Raw genomic sequence first — 18,776 nt, 5'->3', positions numbered from 1 at the left:
GCCCCAAACTCTGACAAACTTTTTTCCAAATTTGAAGGGCTAGCATATCCACATTATAGAGTGTATAGCAGATGTTTTTGTATATACTAAGAGAGTAGATGGAGCTGTAATAATTTACCAAATTTCAGTTTCCTATGTGGTGTAGTTCCTGAGATATTGTTAGCTGAAAATGGAAGAATATTAGGGCAGAGCGAAAATTGCATATCTCAAAAATTATTCATCCAATGAAACTGAAAATTGACAGTGTCTATATAATAATTACAGAACGATTGGTGAAAATTTCAGAAGTGCGTGGGATGTCCTGAAAATTTGTTGAACTGACAAGGAATTACCCTACATCATGTTGCTATGACAACATCTGTAAATGTTGTTTTTAAGTTCATAGGCCTAATCTAAGCAGAATAAAAAAAAATAAATTCTTTACTTACATGCCCTTTAAGTCAGACCTTTACTTAAGCACTGCATATGTTAAGTTATGTTAAGACATGACATATTATGTTTTCTAACAAGAAAATGGAAGCATAAGTTTAAAAATCACTTTTAAAAAAATGAAAAAACTAGGTCAGAACCACAAATTTTAAGTTTCGATCAAAATAAAAAAAAAAGGCTTCCTAATCATACCAAGCGGAAATTGTTGGAAAAATTGCAAGTGGTCAACTCAACACTGTCACACAATGAGGAATGACCACAGAGGCATATTCAGGGAGGGGGTGTAGTTATTGTACTATGGAACAGCCAAGCTCTGGTAAGGACAGTGCTGAAAGTCTCATTGGGATTCTCTGCAGAGTCCGAGCCCTCGCTCGCCCTGGATGACTCGCCTCCCAATGTACTTGGCAGGCAGGGAATAGTTTGAGGGGTGGGTGGTGGAGGGGGTTTACCGCAAGAGGGCTGAGATGTGACTAAAATCACAACAGAGCACGAACCCAGTGGATCAATATATTCACGTTTACTTTGACCCCCAGGCTTTTAGGGTTTAGACCCAGCTTTCATAACCGAATCTGAAGCTTGTATGTAAACAATGACACCCCTGTCACGTACGTTTAGAAGCTAAAGTGGATACATGGATCATGTCACAGCGCTCTCATTATGTAAGCAGTGACCACCTTGTAGGAGTGGGCGATATATCCAGATTCATGACATATTGAGTTTTCTATTTTGGCGATATTGAAAATTACAACATTGTCTATATCAATAAAAAAAAAATATTTTAAAGCTTATTTTATATTAAAATATTCTACTTCTCAGAACAGCATGAACAGCACAGTTAGATGGATTTCTGAGTGAGTTTCTAACCCAGATTTTCATCCAAACAAGCCACAGTACAGAACTCACTCACACGTGCTGCCCTTTATAGGAGAAAAATATTAAAGTGGAACATATTGTGCAGCTCAAAAAAAAAAAAAAAAGAGTAAACCAGGCAATCCAAAATTGAAAAAATCTGAAAAGATCTAAATGAGGAAAGAGATACTAAAAAGCATTTACTGTAATGGCCATTGCGTTAAAGGCTTTTTAATATCTCCTTCCTCATTTGAGTGCCTGCTTTCCTCATTTTTTTGACATATTTCTTCTTCCTGTTTTTCAAAGAGCACCCAAAACTGCTATACTTTAAAGACTTTGAGCAGCCAGTCATCCCCTTTCATGTGTTCATCATATTGTGCATAAATGTGCCTGTGTGCCACCTTGCGTCAGCAAATTTAACTCTGAATTTTCTTCCTGGTAAAACTTTATTGAGATAAAAGTTGAGATTTATATTGTATATTGTCATTTTAAGAAAACATATCAAGATGTGAGTTTTGGTCCATATTGACCAGCCCTACCACCTTGACACTTGGGAGGTTAGGATCTTTTAAAATACAAGGCTACAGCCTCATTCTACTCATGGCACTATAGGGTCACAACATTAAATCAACTAAGGCAAGAAGCTACAATTAAAGCTCAGCTCAGGGATTTGTATCAAATGCCATGAGACGTTCAGTCTCAGCAGTACGACCTGAGATTAGAGTAAAAAGTCTTGTATAGGATGAGTTTAGACCACTGACTTAGTAAGGACACCAGGCACACATCACACACGTCTGTGACGTAACAAAAAAGTTGTTAGTTATGGACTTAAGACACCGTGTTACTTATACGTACTTGTCCCCGAAAGGGATTATAAAATATAAAACGTTCTATTTTTTTAAAGTGACAAAAATAACCCCAAACAGCTTTTCTGAAACAAGTCGAGGCATTGAAAAATGCATTCCCTGGGAGTTTCTGGTCCTTGTTGAAGTAGCAGGGCTGAACTGCTTGTTCCCTGAGAGTGGGCATAAAACTGCAAATAAAACATTGTGGGTTCTAATTTTATCATCGCTTTACGCACCAGCATGAAATGACCGCAGATGAGAGAACCTCGGTGTCTAATTGGAGGCTGTGGTTAAGTAAGGGTTGAAGACTGGGAGGGGGGGGGTTTAGGGAGACTGACAACCCTCCCCTTCAGTCGTCCTCTTTCAAAGCCCACTGAAGTATCTCAAACAGAGAAGTGAATTGTTAACTTTGCCTGCGTAGTCAGAGTTTGTTCCAATGTTGCTGCCAAATCTGTGGGGATCTCAATCGGACAAAGATGTTAAACCATTTGTGCCAAATCTACAAACTAATAGATCAACAGGAAAGACTTTATTTTAATATTATCCAATCAAATGTGCATATTCTGCTTATTTTGGCTCACCTCCAACAGAGCTCTCGCCTGATAACAAGTAAAGTACTTCCTGCTACAGATGAGAGGGCAACTTCAACACACTGCTGTGACTAAAATGGCAGGAAATCCCAAAGCAGCAAATATTCAGTCTTCACAACAAATAGATCCATCACATCACAGAAAAAAAAGACTTTGGGCTTCAGCTGCTCAAAAGAAACAGATAAAACTCCTCTCTGTTGCATCTGAATTAAACGGGGGGTGGGGGGAAAGCAAAAATATAGATATCTGAAATCCTTGGTTACTTGGGTAGGTGACGACCAGTATTCAGTATTCTACAAAACAAATGAGTACCTAAAAAATGTAATCCAAAGACTTTAAAAGGCCGTTTGTGCACATGAAAGGATTAAAAGACATTAAACAGGCAGTTGCAATCCAACTTTTTCAAAAGTGAAGCGTTGTATTGTCAGCGGTGATATCATCTGCAAGCCCCGAAGCCAAATAGAGTATGAAATACACTGAATCTGTCTGAAATGTCTTTGGAGTTTCTTTACACAGTCTCATATATATATATATATATATATACACACACATACATATATATATATATATATATATATATATATATATATATATATATATATATATTACATAATGCAGAGATTCAGAGAGAAGTGAAAACATATTCACACTTTCTTATGTGCCATAAAAATAACAGAGGCAACTGTTAAAAAAGCTGTGAAGGATGTAGAGGTGACACGTCATTCCATTTGACCGATTGATTGATTATTTCATTTACTTTAACTATTCTAATCTTCTCATGGTGTATTTGATTTTAGTTTACTTTATTTTAGTCATTTAACATTAACAGAAATAAATATATTTGGTTAAAGTAATTTAAGGCACTTGTCATGAACTAACCATAATGTACTTTGTTTGGAAGTTAACCGCAAGTTTTGTCAGTAGTAAATGGTGCCGCGGATAATATGGAATTTCCCAAATGTTAGAATGAAATGTGTATACGCAAGTTTTATGAATCAAATGACCACATGTTGACATTCTACTTGGTCACTTTCTCACCTAATATGCTTTCAGAACTTTCAAAGATGGAGATATTTAGCCTCAGTGTGCTTCAGGTTTTTGTTGTTGTAGGCATCTTGGGAAACTTCAGTGGGACTATCATCATCCTAATCGTACTTGTATAAATACTAGTAAATAGTAGACAGTATATACTCATTGAGTTTGTAGTGTATTTACGTCAATCTACTCATTGGTGAGCGATTTAAAAATCTGATGGGATTTACAATATTATTTGGGACTACTGTATACTTTCATACTATGTGAAACACATGTTTGTGTCGCTCTGTAAGTTTATATAGCGCTTTTTTCAGGTTGACTCAAAGCGCTTCACAGAAATCATTATTTATTCACACCACTCATACGGGTGGTGGTAAGCTACATTGTAGCCACATCTGCCCTGGGCCATACTGACAGAAGCGTGGCTGCCATTTTGCGCCTATGGCCCTTCTGACCACCACCAACAATAAAGCTGATATCCAGAGTTTCTGAGAAATCTATGTTTATGTATGATTCTTTTGAAATGCGAAAAAATACCTAACTAGTCTTTTACTATGGGCTACTGCCGGTGGTCATTCATATACATTAATGTATGCAAGTCCCTCCTTTGTCCTATAGACCCTTATACAAATGAAAATGATTGCCGAGTCCACCCAGCCAATAGGCTTCAACTTCCTGTCTTTGATACTGTCAATCAAAGTGAATGTGGAAATGTGCACGGAAACAAGGCTGCGCGTCACAACACCAAGACCTATACCAATGCGACCCGATGCGACCTTGTTAAGTTCCGCAATGCGCGTGCAGAAAAGTAGAGGCGTGGCTTCTGGTAGTTTGGCAGAGGCAGTGGGAGGGCGGGACGTCGAGACGTTTCTCAGAAACTCCGGATAGCAGCTTCAAATCACAATTCATACCCATTCATATGAGGCAATGTGGGTAAAGTGCCTTGCCCAAGGACACAATGATAATGACTTGGATAGAGCAGGATTCGAACCCTCGACCCTTCGGTTATTGGACAACCCACTCTACCACTGAGCCACTGTTGCCCAAATTATTAATCAAAAACTAAAAACATGGTATATTGATCCTATCTGTAGGCTAGTGGATGTATGGCAGTATGCTCAGGTGAAATACTAATTTGTTCCCTCTTGGATAACTCGATGGCCTCCCTACTACCTCAGCACGATCATTTTTGTCATGCCACTGTCGACGCTGCCGAACCTCTGCCCTGTTTTAATAGTAACCAACGAGTGGCCCGAGCACTGTGCGTAGCTAAAGCATTAAACACCAGTGAATGAACAAAAGCATAGCTGCACACTGAACCCAGCTCTGATAGAAACATTTCTCCTGAGTGCCTAATAAAAAGACAGGAACACTTAGAACGCCATCCATTTGTTTACAAGTGGGACATTCACAGAGGAGTTTTGTTTTGTGTAATGAACAAACTTCAGCCTAAAGGTCAAGATGAACTGAGCGGGTTGGACCAGAATGTAGTGGTGAGTAAATGGTGTAATGGCTAAGTGATGGAGTCTTTAAGACACCGTCACCAGCTGGGATGTGCCATTGACCCACTTTCCCTCCTTATTCAGTCTACAACTATCCAGGCTTCATAGATCAACTCTACATACATACGGTACATTCCAGCACCTTCTAATTGTTTTCATGTGTTCACTTTTACATAATAAGACAATCTGTTACAGATTAAACCAACGCCACTATTTCTACAACTAGGCCTCATTTGACTCCAATTGAATAAATCATAATACATGTTTGTCCTTTTTTTTTCAAAACCTTTTCTACTTTTTCACTAAAATGTGCAACTAGGTCTTCACAGAAATTTTGTCACTGTTTGTTGAAGGAACCAATACTGTATATTGTTTACTGGAATATTGCACTATACTGGTGTCACTGGTAAGAAAGACCCTATGTTTTGTTTACAGAAAGCAATATTGGAGATACTTTATTTGTTTACATTGGTATGTTGACACTTATTTAAAGAAATGTTGCACTAAAATAGTGTCACTGTTCATAGGACACTTTTTTAATGTATTGTCTTTCAGAAAAAAAAACAAAAAAACTTTCACTTAATCTTTTTTTTTCTTGTTATATCATAGATTATCGTAGATTGATTTCTGACCAATATATCGATAATCCCAGTATCGTCTCGTGAGGTACCCAGAGGTTCCCACCCCTACTACCAACTGTCTTCTGTTGATAAACAGCCCAAAAGATCATTTATAATGAAATAATTTACTGCCTACAATAATGTCCATTCCCTGGTTTTCAACAAACCCAATGCCTGTGAATAATTACCAGAGTGAGAAATGGAGCAAGGATTCTCTAAGGCCCTATCCAAACGGAGACTAAACGAAAACGCTTGACCCTAAAATGGGTAATTATGTGTGCGTCCACACGAAGAGGCGGAAAACGCTGTAGTGAACATACCAGGCCTCTATGTGTAACATTGCCACAGAAATACACTGAACAGGGAAGAAGACACAGAGAGAAAGGCAGCATCTACTTGCGAGCATGTATGGCTTAGGAGTGGAGGTTTTTACTATCTTTTCTTTATTTGGTCAGTATGCGTATACGCCGTCTGCACAGACTTTTCCCATTCTGGGACCTGTTTTCAGAAGTTATCGTACTCGGCTTCCAAATCTTCGTTGCCAAGTGGACGCAAGGCGGAAACGATAAGAAACTTGACCACTGACCGTCTCTGTGTGGAGAGGGCCTAAAACACAGTATAATGATGATCAAGTAATAATGTGAATGACAAAGGACTCAGATGAACAAAGGAATTCAAACAATCTTAATATTCAAACTGAGAAAGTGAGGGATTGTTTCTCCTCATTCATTACTTCTGCAAATCTAAAAACGTTAGGAGTACTGTGGGTATCTGACAGCTTAGTAGTTGATGTTAAGAATTAGTTTTACTGGTTAGTTGGATTTAATTGTCCACAAAGGGAATTCTGCATTTCTAACATATCTGTGGTAAAACAAGAAAAAATATCACATATTATTTAAAGACTGAGTCTAAGCCTTTCTCCACTTTAATGCTTCATATAGGTCATTCTTATGGGAGTCGGCCAAGGTAGGTACTCACTGCTCAATGGCTTTGTCCTATCCTGTTCACCTGCTTTGTTATTCTGATTTATAGGCAAGAAAAAACCTAAAACTGGATAAATAAAAGTCGGTATTCTGAATTTTAGCATCAAATTAATTATCTAGATTGAAGTAACATCATTTATTAACTTTAGTTTGGGAATTTGTAAAACGGCAGAAAGTTTAGGACATTTTAAGGCATTTAAGTTTGAATAACATTATCTCATTGAGGCCTTTGAGAAAGCCTGGCTATAGTTATTATAAAAAAAAAACCTATTCAATGTCAACACAGTAATTTGCTCATCCAGTGGAAACAATCACTTAGCTTTGTTCACCTAAGAAGTTTGACCCCTTGACCATACACGCGTAACGTCCCCAGGCTAACCAGGTTCTAATCCATATCAGCTCTTTTCAAAGTGGCTGAACAGCAACTTTTGACTTAGTACATCTTTTTTGTGCCTAAAGGCCTTGTATTCTACTATAACAGCTCTGACCTTAAAGGTAACCTGATGAGGCTCTGCAGGATATCACAGGGCAGGCAAAGAAAATACAAGCCAGTAAAAGACACAAGCAGACCGACTGTGATGGCTGAATATGAGGATAAATGTAAATAAGCTCATGTTGCCGCCAGAAGAGGATTCCGCAACAGCAATCCCCGAGTCTCCACATATAACAGCACTGTGCAACCACAAAGGAAAAGTCAACCAGGATTTATGAAAGACAACTTGAGAGGCACAAATAGAAGCCTGGGCGACCATGGCTCAGGTGGTGGAGGGTCGTCTTCTGATCGAGAGGTTGGGGGTTCGATCCCAGTACCTGACTATGTGTCGAAGTGTCCTTGGGCAAGACACTGAACCCTAAGTTGCAACCAAAGGTCGACTAGCGCCTTGCATGGCAGTCCTGTCCCACTGGTGTGTGAATGTGAGAGTGATTGGGTGAATGAGCTGATATGTAAAGCGCTTTGGGACTGTTTCAGTGTGGGGATAAGGCGCTATATAAGTCTAGTCCATTTACCATCACACAAACTGAGGCCTACGCCGCAATATGGACGTTTTGTGATTGTCAATTGTCTTTTTGTCTAGTTCTTCTTGAACCCCCAAAGACAAGAACAAGGAACAAATAAACAATGACCAAAGGCAAGGGGATTCACTTCTGTATAGGAATGGCTGTTTCTCAGAGGTAAAACTATTGAAATGTGACAAATTTCTCATTAGATTCACTTTAAATAATACAGAAGATAAGAGTCATTAAGGCTCCTTAATTACTGGGAAATTGTAGCAAAGTTAAACAAGTGTTTGTAACTTTTTCTTCAATAAAGAGCTGAAAACTAGAAATTGAGAATTCTTTATGTTCTCTAAAGCCTCTGGGTTAAAACACAGTGTTGAAGACTAAAACAGGATGCAGATAAGATTAGGTCTAATGACCAAGTTAATTTCAGACATTAGAAACTACAGTGACATGCACAGCACTGGAAATCTACAACGCAATGGAAAAATAGAGTTCCTCACACAGACACAGTTGCCTTTTGTTCATCTACTGGTTTCAGAATGGCCTCCTTCACTGTTCTGCAGCCGCCCACACATGCAATAAACTGTGACAAAATGTTATTCTAGCACTTTCTATTAGATTAAGCAATAATTCAGTGAGGAAGGTGAGTAGCTGGTCTACTGGATCATCCCAGCCCTCGCCTCCAATAGACATCAGTGTGCCAGTGCCTTAACTGCCCATGACTCTCGTGAATCAAATTCAATAGACACTGGTCACTGTAGAACACAAACAATCCACAGGAACTGCAGTGTTGAAGATGGTCCGACACCGTATCTAGACAGCACAGTTTGGCCATTGTTGATGTCAACTGTAAATTTGAAGACAAAATAGTCATTATCTACCAGATATATCCTGCCCCTTAATGAGTGCTATGATAACCTGTCAATGGTCACTGTGGTTCACGATCCTACAAGCCGGTTCATATTTTGTAACAAAATCTTAAAAGGCATGACAATATCTATGAAAATGTTTTTGTTTTTTTTTTTTTGGCTTTTTTTTAAAAAAAAAAAAAAAAAAAAAACTTTACACAACGCAACACAAAAAAATCTTTATATGACTACAGCCCAAATGTTACAGACACAAAACCAGTGATTCAAGATACCGATATGACATTTTCCAGCCACCCGTGAAATTGAAATCTTAACTCCATATATCAGATCCTCTCCTTCTGCCAGGTGAAAAAAAAAAGTGTCAAGTGTGAAGTCGCTGAGAAGTAATGCATCACAAAAACAGTCAGAAAGAGTAAGTAACAGGAGAGAAAGATAAGAACAAAATGTAATAATGTAACAAAAATAATGTAGTTTTTTTCCCAACACCTTGTTGCTCCAATACTGTCCATTATTGATCATCACAAATCAATACTGTCAAATCTGACAGTGGATTACAAAGTGAGATTACATAATTTCAGACCGCTACTTTTATCTCACAGCAGACCTGGAACCTTGTGGGGAGTTTGCATGCTTGGTACCCAAGCTTCTCCCGACAATCCAAAAACATGTATGTTTTACACATTCTCCCATCAGGGTAAACCAACTTTCTATTTTTTTTTCATTTAATCAGCTTTCCATAATTTGATGTAATTACTGACGTACTAAACGTTCAAAATCATGCCAAAAAATGCTTACTAGGGATCTTGTGAGATTTTGTAGCACAAGATTTTGCTTTACATTTGAAAACTCCACATGTTTAAGTCATATAACCACTTGCTACACAGTCAACCACTTGTTTAATGGGGGTTAAAGGACATGATATTCTGCCAAAAAAAGAGTTTATTCCTGATAGTATATCTAGTTCTGTTTCAGGAAAGTAATCCCGTGATTTCTGTGTTTTCTGTAAACATGATATTTTGGAGGAACTGGGTGTACATCTCCTTATACTCAATGGCCACATTTACATGGAAGCTTTAATTCGCCTTCAATTCAGAATAAAAGTTAAATCCTCTTTAAACGAACCTTGTAAACACTTATTTCCTAGTGCAAATTTAATTCAGAATTAAACTTGAATCCGAATTAGGTGGCTGGTTTATTCCGATTATAATTCCGAATTAAATAATTCTTAAATCTTGTAAACACTTAATTCCCCTTTATGTTCATTCCAGTTGTTCTGTGCATGCTCGACTTGCCACGATGACGTGGTGGTGACAACATAATCCAAGATGGCCGCACGCACCCGAGCCAAGACTATTCATTTAATAAGAACCTTAAAAGACATGGATAGAATGAAAAGAGTGGACGTAACCGTGGCCAATGTGAGTCTGGAGATAAAGAAAAGTGGGTACAGATGGATGGATAGGTTTTAGGATGCTTTGAACAGCCATCAAATGCTGCACAAGACAAGGAAGCCATTCCAACGCAGATGTTGCCAAGTGAAGGATTACCAGTGATTGACTTATTGGATCTATAATGATTGTTACTTTGGCATAGGTTTAGACTGCAGAGGGATTTTCTCTAATGCAATGGGAATCTCTTATATCTTAATTTTATTTATATTTCAATACTGAATGCCTTGTCTGTGCTATCAGCACTCTCTACTCTTTACCCACTTTTCTTTCTGTTCTTCACTAATCTGTGGTGTGGCTAAGGATCAGGGAAGCTTGTGATATGTGAACTGATGTGGGTTTGTTCTCTCCTTACTTTCCACTTACCAGAGCTGCTCCAGGCAGATGGCTGCCAACTCTGAATCTGGTTCTGCTGGAGGTTTTCTTCAAACTTAAAGTGAAATTTTCCTCCTGAAGTTGTTTTTTCTTCCTGCTCATGCACGATAGTTTTGTTTTTTTTTTGTATTCGTTAAACACAATGGCCACGTTTACATGGGAGATTAAATTCCTATTTTATTCAAAATAAAAGGTAAATCCTCTTTGAACTGACCATGTAAACACTTAATTTTGAATTACCCCGAATTCCCACTGGATACGTCTCTGTAACAACAAACAGATACTGTTAACAGGTCAGTGATCCTAACGAAGGAGTACAAGAAGGTTGGACTCTGGATATTTCTCTTCACAATGGATAAGTAGCCTGTTTATATCTAAATGCTCTTAACTAATTTATTGTTTCTGTTAGATTTTCTATGGGTTCAGAGAGTGCTTTGTTGATAAAGTTTACCTTTTGTTGTTGTTGTGTTTTGCTGCCGTAGTTACTTGAAATGTGATCTGAAGTGTTTTATTTTGAAAAATAACCAGATGTTTTAATGTTGAGTGTGCGCTTAACTTCCTGTTTCCGCCAGGAATAAAAGTCCTGCGTATCTCTGCCGGAGGGCTCCGAACTGTCAGAACTGGAAAGGAGCAGATACGCAGCGCACCGGACCTGGTGGAAATTAACACAGACTAAAGTCTGTGAAAATCAGCTCCGCTGGCGTGGCGGAGACGTAACGCAGCGGACCCGTATCCATTGGAAATTGGGGGTGAGGTGGCTGGTTTATTCAGATTTTAATTCAGAATTAAATAATTCCTCTATCTTGTAAACACTTAATTCTGCTTTAAGTTAATTCCGGTCATTCTGTGCATGCGCGACTTGTCGCGATGACGAGCAGGCGACGACACAATCCAAGATGGCCGCCCGGACTAGAACCAAAACAATTTATTTAATAAGAGCCTTAGAATACATGGATCTATGAAAAGAGTGGATGGACGGAAGCATTCACACAGACTTATTAGGCACACGGACATCGACAAACGAAACAGGCTTCACCGGATGGGTAATACTAAAACCAGGAGGTGGAGTAAATGTAACTTATTTACCGTTGATTAGTTCCCATCTCTCTTCCGGTCCGCCGAGCAAAGTGAAACTGTGTTATTGTCGAGCTGCTGCTTCAAAACTACAATCAAAATAAAGGTGAAAACAGTTCTCATGTGGTCTTCTATGTTTTAGCCGAAAATAAAAGGTTTGTTGTATGTTTTTCCCCAATAGACGTGATACACGTTCACGCTCACCCCGTCCTATCGGAGCCTTCCCAACCCCCAAACTGAAAGCAGAATTAAATACAGCCAAATAAACCTGTTTTGCATGTAAACCTCAATTCGGAATTACTATTTCCATGTAAACACGAAGCAGAACACTTTAATTCCGAATGACTAATGCAACTGTGGCCAATGTTTGTTTGCCGCATCAAGATCAATAGCATTGATTTAAATAAAGACATCCTGTCATTACAGTTTGATTAAACCAAAAAGCAGAGTTACATAAGAGTCTGCATCTGATTCAATCAAGTGTGAAAACCGAAAAGAATCTTCCGGAGCTGAATAGCTCCAAGACCACACTCCCATGTTTTCAGAGGCCAATCCATCCCTTTTGGGGGTCTTACAAGCTCAACAGGATAAACAGTGATGTGGGAAGCTGAAAACACCAATTACAGAACACCCCTGCTATTCACAGTCAGCAAACACTGCTGTCTCATGCCTTGGATGCGTGGGCACCAACACTGAAGGCATTTATGTTAATCTGGTTTTACCTTCGAGTGCTGGCTGATTGAAATGCTGTGCAGGCTGTGGGAGATGAAAAGAGTGATCTTTTCTTTAACTACAGTCATGAACAGCGCTGCCTGCTATCATCACTTGAAAAATATTTTCACTCCAGCCTGAAAACCTAAATACAAAACACCTGCCCATAACCTTCACATAAAATACTACACAGAGGCAAAAGAATGCATCAACAAAGAGCACCGGGCCGTATTTTACTTCCATTTTACATCTTAAGTGCATGCAAAAACTCTGAACTGCAGGAAATCCATTTGGGGATTTAATGCGGTACCTGATAAGGTTGTGGACAGCAAATGGCTTCAATCAGACGTCAAGTTTAAATTACCTTCTAGTCAAAGAAGCCAAAGAGAGCAACCCAAGATCTAGAATCTGTTGAATTTGTATGAAAGATGCCGAATTTTTTCAGCAGATGTTTCCAGTGACAGTTCTGAGCAAAAGGTCCCATTATAAGGGTCAAGCAAACAGAGCCAGGACTGCTCAAGAATTCAACATCTTCCGCTCCTGACCCACATTTAAGCATTTGACGAAAAGGATTCCTTTAGATCTAAAGGTTGCTGAGATACTGTATATACATGTACAAAACACTCCCCAACTGTATGACTGTTTAGCTCTGTATATCTGTAGAGGAATGTATCGTTTGGCTGCAAAACATGTGGTTTGATGGAGAAAAAAAAAAAAAAAAAAAGAATCATAATGGAGTCTTAAACTCCCACTGCTGCAATAACGTCAGATCTAAACACATTTTTTAGTGTCAACAAACGATTCTGATATGTTCTTAAATTAAAAAAATAAATAAATAAGGCAACAACATACATCTATAAAAGTGTCCAGTATGTTTTATGAAAATAAAGTTCAATCAACTTCCATGCTAAAATGCATTGAGGAGTAATGTAGTTTAATAAGTTCTGATGTGGTTCACTGACACCTATTGGCCGGGAGTTTACGTGCTATGCATATGTTAACGTAATTAAATGTCTTTTTCATTAAGAAATGATTGATTTCATCATTTTTTGGATGAATACGATAATCATGCGGTCAAATATCGTGATATATTGCTGAATTGATTTTTCCTTAGTACTTAGGTTTTTTCAATATTAGTTTTCATAAATCAAAACTGCGATGGATTGGTGCACTGTCCAGGATGGAGACTAATCTTATGCAGTGTGTATTAACAGTATGTTTTCACTTTCTCATTAAAATAACTTTTTCACTTAAATGAAGTCAGTTGACAAATAATTAATTCACCTTTTTCTGGTATCTATAACAATAAACACTTTGAATAATATATCTTTAAGCGTAATGTCAAACAAAAGACTTGAGGCAAATGCAGCTGATTGGAGGTTTAAGTTTGAACCCTCTGTTGGATTATTTTGCAAGGTTTTTTTAAATGCATTTTATTGAATAAAAATGTAAGCAAAAATAAATTTGTAGTGGATATCATCTTGAGGCAAAAGGGTAACACCAGTTCATAAAATAAAGTCAATTTATCAAATGAAAATCTTTGTTAATTTATTTCACCGACATGAATCTTAAAATAAAGAATTGACCAAATTGAGAAGAAATGAGAATATTTAACGCTATTAATTCAAATAAAGATTAAATCTAAATTTTCTGTTTTACACGCTGGCTGAAAACAATCAATATAAATGTGAATCTTAGAAGTTAATGAACTGAAATAAAATTGGAAACTGTTGATCATAATTTAATTTTAATCCATTGGTTGTGAATGGAAGTAAAAATCTGTATCTTGAATCTGAAAAAATTCAAATGCATTTTGAGTTCCTTGACACTTGCCCTTTGCTTGACTGTTGACCATACAACAGGAAGAGGTTGACCTTCAAGTTTTCACGCAGTCATTACTTCCTTTTTTCACCCAGCACTGCTTCTAAAATACTGCCGGTAACTGTAACTGTTAATGGTGACATAACCCCACACCATCACTCCCAGTCCAAACTCAGGCTCGTCTGTGATGTAACTTTGTATCAGCATCAGGCTACACCCGAGAATGATTCTTAGGGAAATTTATTTAGCTCCACACCCCCCACTCTTTCTTTTCTGGCACATCGAAGTTGGATTAATGGCCTCCCTGTGTCCAGATGTTGCAAACTGATGGAAGAGGGGGAGGAGCTTGTGCTTACTCATGCAACCTCCTGCTATTGCTTTTCCACTGAAAAGCCTCCATCAAAAATTAAATAAAAACTTACATAAGATCTGGTGGGGGGGGGGGGGGGGGGGGTTATTATTTTTTTTGTAAAGCCAGCTTTTGTGGGGGAACGTGGGGCTTAATGTGTCACCTTGGGCACTAAAGCAAACACAGACTATAAGAAATAAACACACGGATCGTGTCTGTCACTATTCACACAGATCAGAACTGGAGGTGACGCGTCAGTTCTCCTCCAGGAGATTTTACTCATACGCTATTTTAAATATTGAGTGTGTTGAGGTGGTTGAAAATAAACGTGTTGTTTCCTCTCTTTCTCACACAGGCTCAACAGGTCCTGCATTTATTTCCTCACAAGCAGCGATGCATTAGATACCTCATTACGATGAGGGATCGGAGGGGTATTACAGCCAGCCTGGAAACTAAGAGGATAAATGGCAGGGCTATTCATTTCACTAACAGACAGTAACCTGGCTGTCAATAGGGGAAGCTGTGATTCCCAGGGAACACACACACACACACACACACAAGCCTGCATGTCAGGACAAGCAGCGATATTAAAGAGCAGGTTAGCTACAACTGCTGTTTTCATATGTGGAGGTGAAAACAAACATGACAGTAGATCCCACAAGAACAAAATGGTTCGAAATACAATTTATTTCACTTCTTTTAAACTTGCGAGAACAAGCAAATGGTAACTAACTGTAATTCAAGTATCAATATCAAAAACAAGTGATATGTTTATCAAACTATCAAATTACAGTTTTAACTTTTGCTTCCACAACAGATTATCATTCTGTTAAATTCTTAAATTATTTAAAAAAAATAAATAAATAAAAAAAAAAGTAACCACATACATCTATAAAAGTACTAAGGCTGAACGACTAATTGCATTTGCGATATTATCGTGATATAAAACGTGATTTTCTAATCCCAACAGCTGCATTTTTTTTTTTTTAATAATTTATTTATTTTGAGTTTGTTACTTAAAAAAGCCCTGATTGGTTAAAGCAGATATTAGTTATCCTTACTTTTCCTGCATTTTAGTATGTGATGTTACTGACTGGATATTAGAAAGCTTTATCTATTTATATATATATATGTTTATTTTATTTATTTAGAAACTGTCCTGTTAAGTTCAGAGAGTGTTTAAGAAGTGCAGTCCACATGTTTACATGTTTCATGAAACGTGAAGTTAGTTAGATATGTTTGTTTGCTTTATTGTTGTAATCTGTGCCTATTTAAAGTTTAAATAAATCTGAAATAGTTTATTATGAAACAGATTGATTTATTGCTTATGTTCACTGAAAAATACATGACAAGAGCCCCTTGAAAAAAAAAAAAATCGCATATAAAATAAAAATTGCAATATTTAGGAAAAAAAAAAATCGCAATCGCAATATTGAGGAAAAAAATTGCAATTAGATTATTTTCCAAAATCATTCAGCCCTAAAAAGTACCCAGTATGAGCAATCAACTTCCAAGATAAAATGCATTGAGGAGTGAGGTAGTTTAATAAGGCCTTATGTGGTTCACCAACAGCTAGTGACAGGGCGTTTACGTGCCATGCGTATTTTTGCACAATTAAATTTATTTTATTTTTTTTGATAACAAACGTGATTTAAAAAAAAAATTGATTTGAAGATTTTTTTTGGATCAATACAATTATCTTGCAATGAACTATTGCAATATATCGCCAAATCCATTTCGCAATAGAGCCTGTTGGGTTGTTTTGTAAAGATTAAAATTGAATCCGCGACAATAAATTCAGAGAATTGCACATTTGTGATGATCGTGTTATTGTCGTAGACATTTCATTGGAATTATGTTGAAAAAATTGCAAATTAATGGTGAAAGACATGCATTTTGTTGGGATGTCTCCATACAACTTTTTAACTTCCGATACGATGCCGATATTGCAGCCATGGGTGTTGGTCGATACCGATCCGATGCGATATCAGCATGAATCATACATACTTTTATTACTTATTCTGTAGTGTGGAAAAGGCTTGATCAAGTAAACAGAGAACAATAGTCAGCAACAGTAGGCATGAGAAAAACTGACCCATGTATTATTAACCAATTGGTTACATACATTTTAACCTTCAACATAATATCTACAGTATTCTACAGTTGAATAAATAGAATTTGATACATATCAGAGATTTTAGATGCAGTTTGATAAAAGCCGATATTCGTTTTTATTTATTCGTTTCTGCTGATATCGGAACGATATCCAATATCAATATCGCATCGGGACATCCCTACTATTTTGGCATCTTTTGTTTTGTTCTTCCCCTTCTCAGCATTGTCACGATTTGGAATTTTTAAAAGCTTCTTTGTTGTTTTTCCATTGGTTACAAATCAGAAGCTGTTGTAGTAAAACATTTAAAAATTCCATTATAATTTGTGTTAAAACAAACACTGAAAAATGGAATTTTGTATTTCAGGTATATTTCATGGACTGTCATGTTTTGACATCTCTGTTTTATAGGATGGAGATAATCATCTGCAGCTGAGGTTATTGGTTGTTTTTTTTTTATTAGTATTTAGTCAGTCAGATAATGTAGATTTGAGTAAACAGGCCTCTCAGACGGGTGTTGCCTTTGCCTTTTTACCTGCAGGACTGTCCCCCACAGACAGGCCTGGTCTGTCTACACACACACACTGGAGACACCGTTTGGTGCCACTAACACTTATCTTCTCATATCAATGCCTATCAAAGCATCAACGTGTCACACTGAGAGCTACCCGGGGCCCGTGCACAGATGCTGTGCCTCCCACTGGTATCAACAAAGCGAAAGGAGCAACACAACAGGCGTGTTCTTACCTACGGTGGGACCGTTAGGAGACACGACCTCCACGCACAGGAACAATCCCAGGTAGAGGAGCCTCATCGCCATCTCCAGAGCAATGCACGGCGGCGCCGCTGTGTTACAAAGCCACGGAGCAAAAGTTGGCTGGATTTGTGAGACCGAGCCGCTCGGTCGAGCACCTCATCCGAACCCTACTCAGCAGTCCGGGGTGCGAGCGAGCGAGCGAGCGTGCGTGCGTGCGTGCGCTCCGCCCGTGCCTGTGCAGGCTAGCAGCAGCAGCACAGCAGCACGCGCATGTATGTTTCCAAATCGATTATCTGCGTCCACGCATCATGCACCGTGTCCTCAGTGTCCGTGCGGGTCCCTGTTCTTCAGCACACCATGCCCCCCAGCACCACCACCGCCACAATGGTCCCAGTGAATAAACACAGGCTCAGCTCATTCCGGGGAGAAAGGAGCGATGAAAGGGTGCGAGCGACCGTGTGCTGATGTGTCCCTGAGCCCGTGGCTGCATGAGTGGATGGTCAGTCCCCCACAGGCCAGCCCCAGCACCACGGCACGGACAGCCTCGTGACGTAACGACTCCTATTTAAAAAAAAAAAAAAAAAAAAAAAAAAAAGGAAAAGAGAGAAAAAAAAAAAGCCAAGACGGGATAACTGAGCTCCAGTGGTCGTCGCTGCGCATGCTCAAACACACCTCCTTTCTCCTGTTTCAGCCGCTTTTTCCAGAGGAGGGGGCGGGGGTAGGGGGAGACAGAGAAGACGTGGAAGAGAAAGGGTGAGATAGAGCAGGGTTTCTCAAGTGTGGGTACGTGTACTCCTAGGGGTACGCAATGGCAGAAAAAGAGAGCGATTGGAAAATTAACTAATAAAGGCTCGAGTCAGTCTTGGTTCGTCCCCAGGCGTGAGATGACCGGAAATGATAAAAACTATAGAAATAAAACTATTCAGGAGCCACCAAATCAGTGTTTTTCAACCTTGGCGTTGGGACTGTGGAGGTAGATTTGTGTCTTTATTATTCAATACAAATAAATAAATAAAATATTTTCAATGAAATAAAAGGTTTACTTTAATCAAAAATAAATATTTTCAAACAAATAAAAAGTGTTCAAATGCAAAAAAGTGTTTGAGACCCAAATAATTGCATTTGAACACGTTTTTTCATAGATTTTTTTTTTTTTTCTACCTTAATACAGGAAAATACACCTGGAGTTGAAATGGGGTCACCTGAAATTTCAGAAAAATTAAAATAGATTATTACTAATATTTATTTATTTATTATTAAATTAAAACAACACACAACTGTATTAGTATAATTTCAATTTGTGAAATATAAACCTAGTTTAACTAAAATGAAGTTAAAATATATATATATAATATATATATATATATATTATATATATAGTCATTTTACTTGTACTTAAGTACG

The 18,776-nt window shown here is 38.1% G+C and overlaps 1 protein-coding gene across 1 annotated transcript in view; it reads right to left on the bottom strand.

The window, feature by feature from the left end:
* LOC114466959 (low-density lipoprotein receptor-related protein 1-like) overlaps positions 1 to 17,916 on the bottom strand; it is a 127,344-nt gene extending 109,428 nt beyond the window's left edge. The window contains exon 1 of the mRNA XM_028452832.1: positions 17,363 to 17,916. Within this exon, the coding sequence (XP_028308633.1) occupies positions 17,363 to 17,435 (73 nt within the window). The 5' untranslated portion in view covers positions 17,436 to 17,916. The remainder of the gene's footprint in view (positions 1 to 17,362) is intronic.
* Positions 17,917 to 18,776: the final 860 nt, after the last annotated feature.

The sequence above is a fragment of the Gouania willdenowi genome, chromosome 7, assembly GCF_900634775.1.
Source record: "Gouania willdenowi chromosome 7, fGouWil2.1, whole genome shotgun sequence".
NCBI lineage: Eukaryota > Metazoa > Chordata > Actinopteri > Blenniiformes > Gobiesocidae > Gouania > Gouania willdenowi.
Note: the sequence above shows the minus strand (reverse complement) of the source record. Positions and strands in the feature narration are given on the sequence as shown.